Raw genomic sequence first — 17,967 nt, 5'->3', positions numbered from 1 at the left:
AAACTATCTCACACATACACAGAAGGTAACATGGTAGCAGACACCCTAGTTGCACATATGAGCAAGTGGATAGATTGAGATTGTCATATTCTACAAGACCCTTCACTGAGTGTAGAGCAATTCTAAGTATAGCCCAAGAACTTTCAATCTTATGTAACCGTTTAATGTAATTCCTCTTTTGAAAAAAAAAAAAAAAACTTCATGGTCAAAGAGTACGATACATTAAACCATGCTTGAATCTTGACCTACCCACCCATCCGGATTTTTAAGACCAAGTATTACACCTCCACACATACATACATACACGGATATATACTAGCTGTCATTACTCTTATTGTAACTCCAAGGTCCAAGCTATAACCCATATCATTATTATTTTTTAATAGATGCACATGGTGTAAGTCATTGTTGTTGCATGACAATGACACCACTTACCATATACTTTAATAGTAACCATGTAGGCTATCATGATATTCAATATCAACAATTACATTCATTTTTGAATTCTTCAACAAACTAAATGCGCACTCATCATACAACAACCACAGATATAATATTTAAAATTAAACAAAATGCTTAGAGTTTCATGTAATATGACACATGTCAAATGATACTCTCCAAGAATATTTCCTTACAATTAAAATCAGATTTTGATAATAAAAATATGGTACTCATTTTAATTTTTTATAAAAAAAAATAGTCCAGAAATTCTTAAAAAATTCAAAAAAGTAGATCCATTTAGTTAAAAATGTGATCTCTCATAAATTTAAAAAAGAGTCATATTAATTTTTTAAAAGAATTAAAATGGATCCATTTAAATTTTATAGAGATCAGACGATGACTAATTTTTTTTTATAAAAAATTAAAGCGAGGACTGTATTTTTGGCTTTTTCACCCTTTTGCCCCTTATTAATTAATTAATAATCATTTTGTCCCCGATTCGAAACTATCTATCAATCTGCCCCTCTTTAATCGACTACATTGCATTTTTAGTCGATTAAATGGTCAAAACAGGCAAAAATGGCTGTTGGGAGATTTAATCGACTAAATCTCCCTATTTAGTCGACTAAATCTCCCAACAGACAACAAAGAAAAAAAGTCAGTATGATTTTTTAATCGATTAAGTAGGGAAATTTAGTCGATTAAATCTCCCAACAACCATTTAGTCGATTAAAAATTCAAGTTAGTCGATTAAAGAGGAGCAGATTGGTAGATAGTTTCGAATCAGGGGCAAAATGATTATTAATTAATTAATGAGGGACAAAATAGTCAAATAGCCCTGTATTTTTTAATAAAACTCAAAATAGGCTTTACACAAAAAAAAAAAAGAAAAAAAAAAACTTCTAAACAAATTAAGAATTCATATTGAACTTAATGTCATACAAAACTGAGTTGCGTGATGTTGAGGGAATGATGGGTCCGATTTGGAGTCGTTACCAGCCAGGTAACAGTGTAACACCAAACAAATTAGCGGCGCTTAATAACGGAGAGTACGAGAATTTAATTCCTTTCGACATCTACGAGGAGGAGCCACTACCCTCTGTCTCTTTATATGTTTGGTTACTTACTATATTCCGTTCCTACGAGTCTTCGCCATTTTTCTTTGTTTTGCTTATGCAACTAAATCATCAAATGACGACGGTTCCTATCACCTACAACCATGCTTGGACCTTTTCTCATCCTCATCATGCACTTCCTCTGTCCCTCACACACTGCAAATTCTACACGATTGCAGTTCCTCGCAGCAAATATGGTGTTGGCCGAGCCTCCTCTTCTCCACTCTCCCGTTTTCGCGTGTTTTGTCAATCCAAGGTGATTCTTCGCTACCCTTTGGCGCCACTTTTTAAAAAAACTAGTTATTTATTTATCAAGTAAGATATTTTTTTCTTTTCTTTGAATATCATAGCAATTTTTTTAGGGAACAAAACTTAGATTTTGGGGTAAAAATTTCATTTAGAAATTGACTTCATCCACCAAGTGGCAAGTAGCTTGTCACTTTAATTAGAGATCTCTAAGTTCAAGTTTTGGAATGGAGAAAATGATGTTGGGTGAACTTCCCCCGGTTTGTATTTTCTGATGAACTAGTTGCGAAACCAAAAAAAGAAATTGACCTGATCCTCCTCTTGAAGAATCACTTTCCATCCATAAATTGTTCAAATATGTTGTCAGAGAGATATAAAATCATTAATGTAACCTCACTCAATGCCTTCTTAAGATTTTGGGTTGAATGAGTTCTTTTTATAGCATCAGAGTTGAAGTGATCAGATGGTTACGGGTTCGATCCTCGTAAACCAAAAATGGATCTGTGTAACACAAGATAGACAAAAAAATGGGACTGTACAATATCCACGCTTTAAACCCAAAGGGCTCTTGCGTGAGGGGATGTGTTAGAGAGATATAAAATCATTCATGTAGCCTCGCCCAATGCCTTAAGGTTTTGGAATGAATTGGTTCATTTCACATGTTTAGCATACTAGAAAGAAAGAATTGTTAGCTGATATCTCTAGTGTGTCAAACAACTGTTATAAACAATGCCTGTAAAATTCACATAGCAAGCGTGTCTAGGTGTGCTTAGTATCAATCTTATATAATATTATTCTTGTGCATGTAGACGGAGACAATGCAGATAAGAAGGTGCTCCCCTTTTCTAGAAAGTTCATTACTTTTTGGTAACGGTGCTGTGGCCTCAGATGAGTGGAAAGCAGTTCCTGATATTTGGAGATCTTCTGCGGAGAAGTATGGTGATAAAGTAGCCTTAGTAGATCCATATCATGAGCCTCCTACAACTATGACGTATAAACAGGTCTTTTTTCCCCCCTGGTGTTCTGTGCTTTTTTACCAAGTTGTTTTAATAATTATACATGGTGAAAATGTTTTAGAAGGTTTTCTGGCTTCCTATCTCTAATATGGTGGTTGTATGTGCCAATATATGTAACTTGTATTCTGATTTGTTTATAAGAAAGAAATATTATGTTTTCTAGGTTGATGGCATGACATATGACTATATCACTGTTATTGGAATTTAATAATGACTATGGTTTGAGTGATCCCAGGGTATGGTATGATCCTGTATTAATGTAAAGGGTTGTATGCTATCACTGAATTATACTATGCTGCCTATTTAAAATCTTTCAGTGCAAGTGAAAAAAGTTATTTACTACTTACTATGCCTATGCGTGGATTGATGGAAAGAGATGGAATAGTGGAGAATGACATTAGTTGCCATTGTTTAAAACAGGATGGAATAGAACGGAACTTAGTGGAATCCATTCCATCCAATACCTTTATTTTTCTTTTCCCTAATACGTGGGGGTATGGGATGGAACCAACATATTATTTACCAATTTCATTGCCACTTCCCAAACAATGGAATGAAAACTTAACTCTATCCTATCATAAAATATTCAAACAATGGTATGGTAATTTTATTCCATTCCATCCCGTCACTTTTCATTCCATCTCATTAATCATTAGATATCGAAATTCGAAACATAACCACCATAAAGTAATTTGAAGACATCTATAGGCTCATCCAAGTCATGCAAGCCTCAAAACTTATCAATAACTAAGACTCAACTACCTATTTCATTAGAAAACTTGTTTTAAGGAGAGCATTTTCCGTCGTTAGAAAACTCGTTCAAATAATTTAAAATTTCTTTCCATTGTCATGCACTTGTCTTTATTTATTACGGTCATTGGCCCAAGCCAATGTCTTTAATAGTCGCCATTGTTGACACAAATCATTGTACGCAACATTCACCTATCTAACTGCTCACTAGAAAATAAATTGCTTTTATGATTCTTTATGTATTTCTTATACTTTGTTTCATATCAAGATTTCAGTTGGAGCAGGCAATTTTGGACTTTGCAGAAGGCTTGAGAGTGATTGGGGTAAGACCAGATGAGAAGCTTGCACTTTTTGCAGATAATTCATGTCGTTGGCTTGTAGCAGATCAAGGTGCGCAGAACCTTTTTTTCTTTTGCCACTTTCAGTGTATTGAGTCTAGTAATTGCAAGTTGTACAAATCTTACGTGCACAAACTTTTTGAAAAACAAATAACAATCATAAAATATGTTTTAACTTCTTATAAAGACAATATCAAATTTTGAAAAAAATATGTGAAATTCATGAATATATATATGAAGGAAGTGTTACTATTTTGTTTTGTAAAATTTATCCCCCCATTTTAAAATTGCTTGTTTTGTGAAGGTTACACCATTAAATGAAAATGAATTTATAATATTCATATCATCTTATATGCCGAGCTTAGTGGCAGATTTACAATGTTTACATGCTCATGAGTTGTGGAAGTGCTCAATTAGTTTGTTTTATTTGTGTGTTTTAATCCTTAAAAGTGATACTGTGGTGTCAACTATTTCTGCATTTGAAACATACATATGCATCCCTAAGGCTACAACTTGTCTGGTACAGTAGTTATGCTTTTTTAATCCCATCCATGCTATATTTTTAGTCTAGGTATGATGGCAAGTGGAGTAATCAATGTGGTAAGAGGCTCAAGGTCATCAGTTGAAGAGCTATTGCAAATATACAACCACTCGGAAAGGTTTGATAAATACTTCAATTCAAACTGCTTGTATCTTGTGACAGTTCATTCCTTCACTTGATGTGCAATTTGAATCATCAGTTTGATTATTATTTTCTTTAATATTTGTTTGTGTTTGTTAGGAAACCACCTATCAATAAGGCATATAGTGTATACTAGGAAGAACCAAAGGGAACTAGAGCCCCAGGCAAGGAATGGGTGTAACTAAGTTTAGGAGGGAAAATCAAAATATGTGACTCAGTTTAGGAGGGCAAAATAGTTTGGCAGGAAAATGATAAAAAGAGAGGGAGATGAGTGAGGAATGTAAGCAAGAATTAGCTGAATAGGGTCTTGGGAAAGCTAGGAGCACTTCGCAATTTTGACCCCCCACTGTAGGCAGTGGTCTTCAGTCCAATATTCCTAATGAAATCCCCAAGGGGAGTTATGCAGCTACACGAACTAACTACTCCAATCGCGTAGAGAGCTCTGGCAGCAACATGTGAGGGTAGAGTTTAGGGAAGATAATGACAACAGAAGGTGTAATTTGGTGAAGCTAGGAAAATCTCCTGTGTACCAGAGAGGGTAGAGTTTGGGAAAGGATTACCTCTCTCTGTGTTAAGATAAAAAAAATATTTAACCTGAAGAATTTGAACATAGGTTTTGGGTTTGTTGAATGCAGCAGGAATCTTTGCGTATCCATATTCTGTGACTAGGATTGTGTGTTTTAATTGCTAACAATTCTTAACAAATTGTTCAAAATAAGATAACTTTTTATTTTCATTTTTTATTATGCTCAATCTTCGCTGGTGACTCAGACTTTGCTGACTCCTGCTATTGTTATTCAGTGTTGGACTAGCCGTGGATAGCCCTGAAATGTTTAGCCGGATTGCAAAAACATTCTATTCAAAGACTAGCATGAGATTTATTATCTTACTTTGGGGAGAAAAATCAGGCCTGATTGGTGAAGAAAACAACGAGGTGCCAGTCTTTAGTTTCATGCAAGTCATAGATTTGGGACGAGAGAGTCGCAGGGCACTATCTGATTCTCATGATGCTAGTACGTTAACTGACACTGTCTCCACAAACTCAGATTATATGTATACTTAAGAATGTTTTTGCTATGCGCGTACACCTTCCAAGTCCTGAGCTTCTTTTCCATCAAATCCTTTACAATGAATATTTAGAACTTTTTGAACTTCTTAACTAAATTCCTTGCAGTGTAAAATTAAGCAAGATTATTATCTTAAGGGTACAAATACCAGAGGTGATTGTCAAACATGTATTTCTTGTTGAGTATATATGAATTTTCAAACATATATGATAAAAACTAATAACTAACAAGTAATTGACAATTCACCTCTGGTATACTACCTCATAGCAACTCCCAAAAGTAAATTGTTCGTTTCATTTCTTCTAAAGCAGTAATAATGTTCTGTGCTACATTTCTACTTTCTATATTGATTTCAGAACAGCATTATCTTTATGAAGCAATCAACTCAGATGACATTGCTACTCTTGTTTATACAAGTGGAACTACTGGAAATCCAAAAGGTGTTATGCTTACCCATGGGAATCTTCTGCATCAGGTTTCATTGCAAATCTTTTATAAAATTTGTTGGGCAATGTTGCTTCTAGAATCAAGAGGGCTGTGTTGATTAAGAGTTTCTATGGAGAAAATCATTCTCCACATCTGCTGTTTCTGTTTGCACCTGAGACAAGCACGTGGCAAAAGGGTTAATTTGAGGTTAATCCTTGCCATTAGAGCAAATTTCTCAAGATATTGTTGTCCATACCTTGGCCCTTATTTTAGCTTTGTACCTCTCAATTGTTCCATCAAACTCTTGACAGCATTAAATTGTATTTGGATGAGTCTGAGGAACCGAGATCAATCGTCCAACTAAATTTGGAATCCGTTGTCTCTCAGACAATGGTTCTTCTCAATGGAGGGTGTTTGGTTGTCTACGTCCCAAGATGCTTATTTCTTGATGAAACTCCACAATGCCCTTTTTGTTTGGTATTAAAGCCCATGTGCATTTATAGTTCTTTTCCTGATGAATGTGAAAGAGAAGTAGCTCCCACGTGACATTCTTAGCAAAAATGCTCTTCAATTTCATGGTATTCGTAATTTTTCTTGTACAAAGACCCTAAATTTGGTACTAGACTCTGGTTGGGTTTGGTAAAAGTGCCACCATTAAAGTGGTTGTTAAGCGGTGTATTAGTTGTAGCTTTTATAGTTAGAACTTGTAGATGTTTCCTTGCAATCACAAGAGCCATAGAATACAAAGGAATTGGGATGGACAATGAGAGATGTAAGGCATAGCCAGTAATTTGGGTTCTTTGTAAGCATGGGCATCCTCTTAATGAGATAGACCACAAATAATTCAACATATTCCCATTAAGTATTTGGAAAATTTATGTCAAATTATAAAAAAAGCTAGAAACCTCCAACAAGCGCAAGTTCATTTGTCTGGGTGACACCATTTTGAACTAAGGGGCCGTTTGGTATGAGGCATTTTTTAGGATTCCCGGGAAACTGAAAGTGGTAATCATATTTACCCACGTTTGGTACAAGTTTTTTAAAATTTTCCCAAGAATCTGATTTTTCCGGGATTTTATTTTGTGTGTAAATTTTTTTAAAAATACCATCCAGGGGGTGGTATTCTAAGATTTCTATGGCAAGGAAAAATTTAATACAACTAAACATAGTATTAAGAAAATTAACCCAATAATCACGGAAATATTTTAGTCTACCAAACACCTTTTTGGTAACATTCCCAGAAAACTCATCTTCCCATCATATTCCTGGAAATCGTGATTCCCAGATAAAAAAAAATTCTCCTCTACCAAACGCCCTCTAATTGATCAACACAAATGTTCTAATGGAAAATCCCACTTTCATCTAAGTTCTTTTCACAATTTGGGTGTTAGGGAACAGATAGCCCCTTAAAAATATGGTCCATCCGCTACAACCTACAAGTAGCCATTTGTTTCTCTGCATCTTTTTAACCTCATTCCTTGTGGCTTTCTTGTTTATTTTAATTAGTATAAAGAATCAGTTCAATGCAAAAGCTTAAAATGTTAGATTAAGGCCAATTAATAGTTTTTATATTAAATTTCTCTAACACGCCCCCTCACGCAAGAGCTCATTGAACTTGAAGAGTGGACAATGCATAGGTCCCTCCTACCTGTGCTAAGAAGCTCCACAATATTTAATTATTTATTAATAGAATAAGGGTGGTGAGGATGGAACTCATGACCATTTGTTTTCGGAAGCTCTAATACTATGTAAAAAACAAATTCAACCCAAAAGCTTAAGTTGTTAGGTGAATGCCACATTGATTTGTTTTATATTATATTGATACAACACCACCCCTCCAAGTCTACCAAAGGAATAAGAATAGGAGGATTTGGGCCTCTAATGCTGTGGGTGGGTAAAAAGGCTGTGAGTGGCAAGGCTGATGGCCCAAGTGAAGTTATGGACGAAAATGCCCTCCAACAGGATGCAGGTGCGGAAGGAGCAAGTTAGTTACGCTAGATGGTTAAGAAGGGGTGTTGGGAACTTGGGGAAATGATCCGGGAAGTTGGATTGGAACCTTGGGAGAGAGTGAGGCCTCTCCAATTGTCTCACACCTATCTTTTATCTTTCTGCATTGTTAATTTCCCTAATTCCCTTTGTTTCAATGTAATCTTCTTTTTTCTGCAAGTGTCTCTGTTAAATTGTCTCTAATCGTAATTGTCACTGATAAATATATGGAGAACTGAATATTCAGACCACTGTTTACCTTGTGATTGTTGTTTGTTTTGTATTTTTTGAGTTGGTCCGTATCATATATCTTCTCTAACAAAGGCCATATTAATGGTTTTATATATTATACTCCTCACACAATAGCCTGTTGGTCTTGAAGGGTGGACAATGCACATACTCACCTACCTTTGCTTAGAAACTTCACAATATTTAATTATTTATTAATAGAATGGGGGGTGGCGAGAATCGAACTCGTGACCACTTGATCACAGGCTCTAATACCATATAAAAAAATCATTTCAACCTAAAATCTTAAGCTATTGAGTGAATGTCATATTAATTGTTTTATATATTATATCTCTAACAATTAGCTTGTGAAACTTTATGAGTTTCAGTTGGTTTATTTTGTTGGCTACTTGGCTTTTAACTTACCTTTGATGCTGTATAGTTGATCAATTTCTAGATAAAAAATTTATGGGACATTGTACCTGCTGAAGTTGGGGATAGATTTCTAAGCATGCTACCACCTTGGCATGCATACGAAAGAGCTTGTGAGTATTTCATTTTCACATGCGGTATTGAGCAAGTATACACAACTGTGAGAAACCTAAAGGTATTATTACTTTGATCCTATGTGGAAACATTACAGAAATGTGGCATCTTACACAGTTGCAATGTGACTTCAATGTTAGGGATTGGAAAAGGAAAATGCTAAAGGCCAGGTTTTTTTTTTCAAATAAAACGATGAAGAATATATGGATTATTGTCTCAGTAAACAACTTTAAAAAAATAATGATTGGGATAATTATAATGTATTATTGTTATTATTATTATGAATGCATTGCTGCATGGGCTAAATTGGTTATTTTGTTATTTAAATACACGTGTATTAATATCCTCTCCTTTTCTTACTTTCTAGGATGATTTGGAACGTTATCAACCACACTATTTGATTTCTGTTCCTTTAGTTTTTGAAACATTATACAGGTAAATCCTCTTCTAGGAATTGTATGAGTACATATTGAATTGATGATATCTCTATGTAAAGCACTTGTATTTTGTCAAACTTCAAAATCACTCCTCAGTCCTCAGTATGATGCATGAATTTGGTTTTTTACCAATGCTTTGAGGTGAGTTATGAATGTTGATGGAGAAGATGATTGGAAAATTCCTGCAATCTGTAGCGTGAAATAATACGAGTCAAGGTTTTGTTCTTGTGTTTCTTCATTTTATTTTATAAAAGCTTAAAAACCCATGTGTAACATATAGGAAGAAAGAAGATTTTTTTAAAGCAAATAAAACTAAATTTTGATATCAAAATTTCTTATTTTATCCAGTGAAGAAGAAAATAAACAAAAGGAAAGAAGAAGAAAAGGAATTAGTTTCCTACGTTGCTATTAGACGACTTCTAGCTTTTAACCAAGTATTAGGTTCCAAAATATAGATAGTACTGTTATTGTTCTTTGGCAGTGTGAGTAACATAAATTAAATGGGAATTTCTAGCATACATTAGAAAATTATTTGTAGGTAAGAGGTTTTTAGGTGAAATCGGGGTTTGGGTTTGTTACATAAAAACAGTAATTTATTTTGATAGTCAACTTTTGCTAATTGCTATTGTCCTCTCCCTTGGTTGAAAGTCAATGTTAAACCAAGTTAATCTTTGATGTTCTTTTTCTTTTTGTTTATTTATGTTCTTGCTATAAATTTTCTAGTACAGTGGTATATAGTTTAGAGCAATTACTCAAATAAATCTTCAAACAAATTGGGAAGTTTTAATCTGGAACGTGTCCTGTTCGGTTGTTACTTTCTTTCTTTTTTATCTTTTCTTTGACCTTGAACTTCATGCACCCTTTTATATCAATAAATCTTTCCTTTATGATCCACATTCTAGGCACACGTTTGACATTTCTATATAATTTATAGGGAAAAAAATTAAGTAACCCTTGTTGACACTTTTATGGTGTGTTTGACAGTGGAAATCAACTAATTGAAAGCATCATTTTAACAAGTGGTTTCAATCCTCAATGAGTTTGTTAAACATTATTGGGGGGAAATAAAAAGTTTAGTGCTAAAGGAAATTTTTGTTTATTTTGTGAGAAATCTATGTTCTTATTTTGATTATGATGCTGGAATCCTAATTACCTGAATCATATCTCGGGCTTTTTCCATTATAAGGATTATGTTTCTTGAAGCATAACTTTCATTGTTTTTCATGATTGTTTCCTCTGCAGTGGGATCCAGAAGCAGATATCTACAGGCTCCCTGGTTAGAAAGCTTGTCGCACTGACTTTCATAAATGTCAGCTTAGCATACATGGAGTATAAGCGAATTTACGAGGTCTGGTCATCAGATCTTTTTGTATGATATCTGAAGTGTTTAACATGATTCTTGAGGTCTATTGTAATTCTTAATGCTCCCCCCCTCCTTTTCTTAATTTTTGATGAAAAAATTCTTAATCAATAATTCTGTTTTTCTTTGCTTTAGGAACATTATCTCTTAATAAATCCTTCTATAGCAGCACCACTTTTTTTCTTAATAACTTTAAACTAGTATACGAATATCGTAATACCAATTCTCACCAAAGATATTGCTTTTACTAAATTTTAAATATGTTTGTAGGGTAAATGTCTAACAAAGAATAAGCAGCAGCCTTCGTATGTCCATTCAATGTTAGACTGGTTGTGGGCAAGAATTATTGCCACAATATTATTTCCAGTTCATATTCTGGCAAGGAAACTCGTCTACAGTAAAATCCATTCTGTTATTGGAATATCAAAGGTATTATATTCTTCTATTTTATTGTTTTCTAATACTTTAATTGTATGGTTCTCTTTATTTTATTGTTCGTCACATTTTGTGAAGTGCAATACTCTCTGTATCTTGCTTGGAAAAAAGTTTTGTTAAGTATGGTCAATGGGAACCCAAAGCAAGGCATGAAGCCTAAATCACAATAAGTGAACTTAACACCGCATTCTATCCCAAAACCTTAAGGCAACGAGTCTATGGGTCTTTTCCACTTATATGATTCTTACTTAGTTCATTTCTAACTAATGCGCGACTTCATTACTCATCATTCACATTTAAATTTCCATCAAATTCAGTAACCAATTGAGTTGTTAATTATTCCCAATTGGAAGTATTCTTAACTTGGATCCCACTTTTTGTACTTTTCCAAAAAGTTTATTCATAATATTTTCTGTCAATTGTTTGCCTTGTTCTATAGATTCTCGTTTGTGTCTCGTCTGCTCATCATTCTCTCTGATTGTAAAGTAAGAGTTCGGGAAGAAAAGTTCATTATCAAATAGATTTTTTAACAGACTTGTGACTGGAAGCCTAGTTAGATGTTAGTATTTGTTCTGGTACACGTAAGGTGCTGATTACTTAGTTGAGCGTATCAAGGATAAACTTGTTTGAGTGTATTCAGGATAAGTTATGATTGCGGAATTGCACCTAATAAGATGTAATTGACTGCCATATAGTGTTTTAAGATGTAATGCAAAACCAGAATGAACTTTTTTTATTTTTTATTTTCCCTTTCCTTCTTCAAACCTGACAACTACTGAAAATTTGGAGCATTCAAGAAAATGGTTTTATGTGGTTATGCTACTCTGATTACCTGATAAAAGAGTTTCTTTATCAGCCTTTTGGCTAAGGTCTAGTGTTATTCCCCCTTTGTCTTTCTCTTCCTGGTGCCTCATGGATGACACTAGCCACTATGGTGAAGGTCTTTCTGGGCTGCAACAGCAATAGAAGTAAGAAAATGTAGTCTATGGAAGATGGTTCTAACTGTCTGCTTTGGTCCCTTTGCTTAGAGAAAACAAAAGAATTCTCAAACTAGGAGTTTATGCAATTAAAAACCATTAGCATGGTTTCTTTTTGAGATAATCCAATTGTGCATTAACTCTAGCTTTGCAAAGTAAAAGGGCATCCTTGTGGAGTAGATGTCAAGGGTCCCAGTTGTCTTGTATCTTATTTTTCCGTAATTTTTTTTTTCGGTAATCTCTTTTTCCCTAATTTTTGGTTGTGTGGTAGTTGTTATATTATTTCTTTTGTCCTTCTTGGGATTGGACCTTGTTCCTCCCTATGTTGCACCGACACCGACACGGGACACGGGATATGACACGACACTCCGATATGTTAATTCTAAAAAATGTTAGATTTCGACACGTTAGGACAGATTTTGATATTAAATAATATTTTTAATTTATGTAGTGTATATTATATTTAATATTCAATAATTTAAAAAAAAAAATTAAAGCTAAACTTATAATACCCATCAATTTTGCAAAGAAACATTAGATATCACAAATATTTTATATTAAACTCAATAAAATGGTAATTGTAATCGAACGAATCTAATAGTTGGAACTAAAAATGCAATGCAACGCAATCTTTGAACCTTTTTTGAGTCTCTGCGATGTGTGTTGGAGTGTCGGGAAGTGTCGGACACGATACGTCAGGTGTTTTGAAGTGTCGGTGCTTCATAGGTTCCCCCTTCCTGGGTTTTGTGATAGCATTCATCTAAACTATGCACCACATTGTTTCATTATTCATGATTCTGGAAATTGAGGTTTGACAAGAGAAACTTTCTGATGCTTGCAGGCTGGAATAAGTGGTGGTGGTAGTTTGCCCCAGCAAGTCGATAAATTTTTTGAGGTCTGATAATCCATACTTGTACCTTGTAAATATTTATTGGAACCCACTTCACATTAGTGCTTTTTTATAATGTGCAGGCAATTGGTGTGGCAGTGCAGAATGGATATGGTTTAACAGAAACTTCACCAGTTATTGCTTCTCGACGACTTAGATGTAATGTAAGCAATGTATTGCATAGAAAATTTGCTGCCTGCATATACCAGTTTGTGTGTAACTGTACATTTACTTGAAAATTGATTACTATTAAAATCTTAAACTGAAATAACTGGTTATATCAAGTCGTTCTTTTTTTCCTTTTGTTTCTTTGACAAAGTATCCTACTTAATCTGTTAATAGCAGAGTTAGGAATTTAGAGTAGAGTGTAAACGAGTCAAGCCAAGTACTTGAAGTTCAGGCTTGATTTGTGAAAGAAAGATGATGCTCAAGTTTGACTCATTTATTTAAACCATTCAAAGTTGAAGACCGGGCATGGCTTGTTTAAAAATATAAAGCTTGAGCTCGGTATGTCTAATTCATTTATGACTTGTTTGTTTTCCTTCTCTTTATCAAATCTCTTCTAATATTTTTAAGTTTATTAGTTTAGTATTTAGTATGCATTTTTTTTGCTACAAGATGAAGTAAAAATAAGAAGAAAAAGACTAAAAAATTCTTTGAACATGAAAGTTCGGTACAATTTTTTAGATAAATTACAATAAATAAAGTAATAAAAATATGTAAATTATTATCCATATTGTAAAGAACTAATTCAACCCAAAAGCTTAAGCTGTTGGGTGATGTTACATTAATGTTTTTATATATCTCAACACGCCCCCTCACACGAGAGCCCACTGGGTTTGAAGGGTGGACAATGCACAGGCTCACCTACCTGTGCGAACAAAGAAATTCTACTAGAAAGAAAGTGGGGGGCGGTGAGGATCGAACCCGGGACACGAGGCTCTGATACCATGTAAATAACCAATTCAACCCAAAAACTTAAGCTTTTGGGTGAGGTTACATTAATGGTTTTATATATCTCAACACATATCATTTTTTATCTAAAATTAAAAGCTAAGCTTGAGCTTGTTTAGTCAACCAAAAAAACTTACGCAACTATTTAAGGAGTCAAACTCAAATTATTCATCAATGCCTCAAACACATTTAGACCTGAAGCACAAAGTCCTTCCTTTTATAATAAGTCCCTATCTAGAGCACGGCATTCATAATAATTGCATAATTTGCATTCTTTTGATTTCTTTGTAAGTTGAGTCTGCAAAGCGTGGTGCTTTTATCTGTGAATGTTAAGGATGCAATCTTTTGAAGGTTATCGGATCTGTTGGGCATCCAGTTCACCATACAGAATTCAAAATAGTAGATTCTGAAACTGATGAAGTTCTTCCACCTGGTTCAAAGGGCATTTTGAAAATCAGGGGCCCACCAGTGATGAAAGGATACTTCAAGGTAATTTGCTTTGTCAAAATGTGAATATTTTCTGTTTGCGTATGTGTGTGAGAGAGTGAGAGAGATTTGTCACAAATTCATAATTGTTTAGAGGGCACATACTGCATATTATGAAGAATACTTTCTTTATACTGAATTATAGTTTTATTTTCTTGTGTGTGTACAAAATATTTGAGAAGGGACAAGGTTGGTTCGTTGTAAGGTGAGGGCATGCCATAAGCCAGAGTGAGGACTTGCGGTGGTACTTAAAAATGACATACATGAAGGACCACCCACAGGAATTGAACCCTATAACTGAACCATTGTTGTTTACTCATACAGATAACTCTCATTGGCACTGTAGTTGCAGCTTTATCATGAAACACCAAACACCTTTTCCATGATATTGCAGCAACCCATGTTATAGGTAGAGTGACCCTCACGTACACATCATGCAGTCTTATTGATGTTTTCTGGATTAAATTGTGATAATTACGTGTCTTATATTCTTGTATTAGAATCCTTTAGCTACAAGTAAGGCCTTGGATGGGGATGGCTGGCTGTATACTGGTGATTTAGGGTGGATTGTTCCCCACCATTCAACAGGGCGGAGTCGTAACTCTGGCGGTGTGATTGTTGTTGATGGCCGTGCTAAGGACACTATTGTGCTTTTAACAGGTATAACAGAAGTTTCAATACAGTGTAATATATTTAGCTAAGCAACAATGAATAATATATAATCTTATAAATAAGTTATAGACAAGTTGTTCTCGAACATGAATGAATGAGAAAAATCCGGTGCTTGAATTTTGTTCAAACTTGTTTATGTGACTCTCATATTTATACAAACATATATAAACCTAACTGAATTTAGTTCATGGGCTATCCACTGATTACATTGGTTTGATCACACCCTTAGAAATCATAGAACATTAACGAGACTGGACAAAGTTTTGAAGACAGAAAAGATTCTCAAATCAATAATTTCTTTGGGCTCCTAGAACTCAATTGGATATTTTGTTAACAGAATCATATAATTTCTTAAAAAATTCCATATTTCAGTTACTTTTTAATGGAAAAAAAAAACAAAGAAATTCAGTAAATGTTGTTTGTAATTTACTTCACTGTATGGCTTCTTGTATCTGCACAACTTGTAATTAATGACTGGCTGTCTTAGTTGTCATATGTTTACCGCGTGGCTTGGGGTTAATTTTCATTTTTCAAACCTTAATTGCAACTTTTCTCTCTGCTCAAAATCCTTATGATCGTCAGTCTTCTTTTTCCCCTTATGCAAGTACTAACCATTTGTTTTCATAAGAGAAGGTGAAAATGTTGAACCAGTGGAACTTGAAGAAGCTGCCCTAAGGAGTAGCCTGATTCAACAAATTGTTGTTGTTGGCCAGGTGAATTCCTGATTTCTTTCAACTTTTATAGCTCAAGTTGTGTGTATTAACTGTATGTGAGATAGTACAAAATGTAATTATTTTCCTTATTGGTGATAACTGTAACATATAGGATAAGCGACGTCTAGGAGCTGTAATCGTTCCCAACAAAGAAGAAGTTCTTAAGGTAGCAAGGGAGTTGGCAATTATAGATTCCAACAGTTCAGACGTTGTTAGTAAGGAAATATTGACGAGCCTAATGTATAAAGAATTAAAGACCTGGTAAGACTTGTCTCACTTCTATTTCTTGCAATGAATCCCATGCCTTTACTGATATCTCTGCGGTATGTTAGTGTTATTCTGTTTCCAGTAAAGGTCAGTGTTTGGCTATATGGTTAATTAGCTTTACTTGAAGTTCATGAGAGTGGATGAGAGTAAATTAACTTTTTTTGTAGCCAATTAATTTTTTTATGGTCAGAATTAAATATCTCCCTTTGGCACTCTTAAAATTGAGTGTTCTTGTTGTTGTGTACCAGAGTTATGGGAATAGTGGCTAAAATAAAGTGAGAAAAAAATTGGAAACTGATACACAATATTTAATGCCCTCAATTGATAAGGGAAAAACCTAGGCAGGAGTACTCTAAATACAAGGAGAAAATAATTACACTCTGACATAGTAGAATAATCTCTCTCTCTATAAAATAGGAGAAATAATCCCAAGGGTTCACATGAATTTTTTCTGTAAGGGGACGATTAAAACTAAGAGGAGATCTGTATTTATAAGCAGAACCTCAATCTCCTCATTTAATTCCACCAAAGTGCAGTTGGAGAAATTCTTCCTTCTTCTTCTTCTGCCAACTTACACCAAAAGCTTCCCCTGCCATATTTGACACTTGTACATACTTATGTGTGATGATTTTCTTCATAAGAGAATGAAATTACATCTGTGAAGTTTTTTCCTTTGCTAAATGTGGAATAAATGAGCAAAATCTATGTTGTAATATGGAAGAGTATGAAGCGAGTTTTGGTTCAGTGATTGGCAATTTAAGCTCAGATTTTATTATTGTTATAAACCGTGGATAAGGATGATATATCCTAGCCTTACCATAGCTAGATTCCTTAAGAAAAGCCAAAACAAGTTTCTTAATTGAAGGGAAAAGGTACAAAGTTATGTTTCTTCATGACCAAAACAAAATGGAAGGGAAAGAAAAAGTTCACATGTTCCCTATCTGGTGTTCACTAACCGGATTTCTTGCCTAAACTTTGATCTTAATTTATTTGCTTTTCCCCATTCTTCCTGTCTTATTCATCATGCAGGATGCCAGAATCTCCATTTCAAATTGGACCAATCCTTCTTGTAAATGAACCATTCACGGTTAGATTTGGAATTTAAAGCAGAAGTTTCTTTTTCATGTTATTCACATTACAGGATTTGGTTAATCATTTTTTGGAATGACAGATTGATAATGGTCTAATGACACCAACCATGAAAATTCGAAGGGATAGAGTTGTGGCTCAATACAGGGAGCAAATAGACAATCTATACAAATAAACCACCGAGTGCCAATGGCATCATCATACATGCACAAGAGAGATTTGACAATATATTATGTTAAAGACAGTTACATAAAGTCCTATTCTTGGGTAACAATCCTTTTCTATTGTATCTTACAGAATATAAAGTACTGTTCTCGACAATACATTGAAGTTAACGTGTGCAGAGACTGATAGAGACTTTTGGCTCAAACTGAGATAGCTGTCTACTAAAATTGAAGTTAGTAGATGATGGTCAAGTGAGGCCTAAAATTTCACCTTTTGGCCCCTACGTCAAGTTAGCTTTGCATAAATTAATCAGGCTCTCAACTTAGCATAGTATCATATGGATAGGGTTGGTTGAGAAAAGGTTTAAAATTACTCTCTAGAAAAGGAGTAGAAGGTTTTCTAAATAAAGAATGAGATAGGATATTATTTTTACCAATTAGTGATACTACCAATGTTACTATCACTTTGTTTCATTGTTAGATCGATTATGTTGATCCAACGGTTATATTTATTTTCACCTTTATATAATTATGATTCCCCATCTTTAATGCTTTCATATTAAATATAGAGAGAAGAAAGAAGTTTTTTAAAAAGTTAAATCATAACTATTGGATCAACATAGTCAATCTAATGATGAAATAAAGTGATAGTAACATTGATAATAAGAGTAATTGATAATAAT

At 34.2% G+C, this 17,967-nt stretch overlaps 1 protein-coding gene across 3 annotated transcripts; it reads left to right on the top strand.

Annotated features, from left to right (window-relative positions):
• Positions 1-1,602: 1,602 nt before the first annotated feature.
• LOC133315406 (probable acyl-activating enzyme 16, chloroplastic) lies at positions 1,603-17,481 on the top strand. 3 transcript variants are annotated; one of them, XM_061517027.1, is made up of 18 exons: positions 1,603-1,812; positions 2,612-2,803; positions 3,844-3,958; positions 4,478-4,565; positions 5,390-5,601; positions 6,012-6,130; positions 8,753-8,902; positions 9,209-9,276; positions 10,521-10,626; positions 10,909-11,067; positions 12,892-12,945; positions 13,023-13,103; positions 14,245-14,382; positions 14,880-15,039; positions 15,685-15,764; positions 15,877-16,025; positions 17,061-17,118; positions 17,203-17,481. In XM_061517027.1, exons 1-18 carry the CDS (start codon positions 1,615-1,617, stop codon positions 17,293-17,295), a joined length of 2,220 nt encoding a protein of 739 aa, XP_061373011.1. In that variant the 5' UTR covers positions 1,603-1,614; the 3' UTR covers positions 17,296-17,481. The 3 variants fall into 3 exon arrangements, with proteins under 3 accessions (XP_061373011.1, XP_061373012.1, XP_061373013.1); XM_061517028.1 differs by lacking the exon at positions 1,603-1,812 and having other exon boundaries at positions 2,676-2,803; positions 3,837-3,958; positions 4,473-4,565; XM_061517029.1 differs by lacking the exon at positions 1,603-1,812 and having other exon boundaries at positions 2,786-2,803; positions 4,473-4,565.
• The last annotated feature ends 486 nt before the right edge of the window (positions 17,482-17,967 follow it).

Source organism: Gastrolobium bilobum, unplaced genomic scaffold, assembly GCF_033153095.1.
Source record: "Gastrolobium bilobum isolate Gb01-03AN ecotype WA unplaced genomic scaffold, APGP_CSIRO_Gbil_v1 utg21167, whole genome shotgun sequence".
In the NCBI taxonomy this organism is placed as follows: Eukaryota; Viridiplantae; Streptophyta; class Magnoliopsida; order Fabales; family Fabaceae; genus Gastrolobium; species Gastrolobium bilobum.
The sequence above is the reverse complement of the archived record's forward strand: the minus strand, read 5'-3'. Positions and strand labels throughout refer to the sequence as shown.

Coding starts and splice junctions, on each gene's coding strand:
- LOC133315406 (XM_061517027.1), top strand. CDS start 1,615: ATGCAACTAAATCATCAAATGACGACGGTTCCTATCACCTACAACCAT. Junction 10,627..10,908: donor AGTATAAGCGAATTTACGAG/GTCTGGTCATCA, acceptor ATATGTTTGTAG/GGTAAATGTCTAACAAAGAA. Junction 16,026..17,060: donor TATAAAGAATTAAAGACCTG/GTAAGACTTGTC, acceptor TTCATCATGCAG/GATGCCAGAATCTCCATTTC.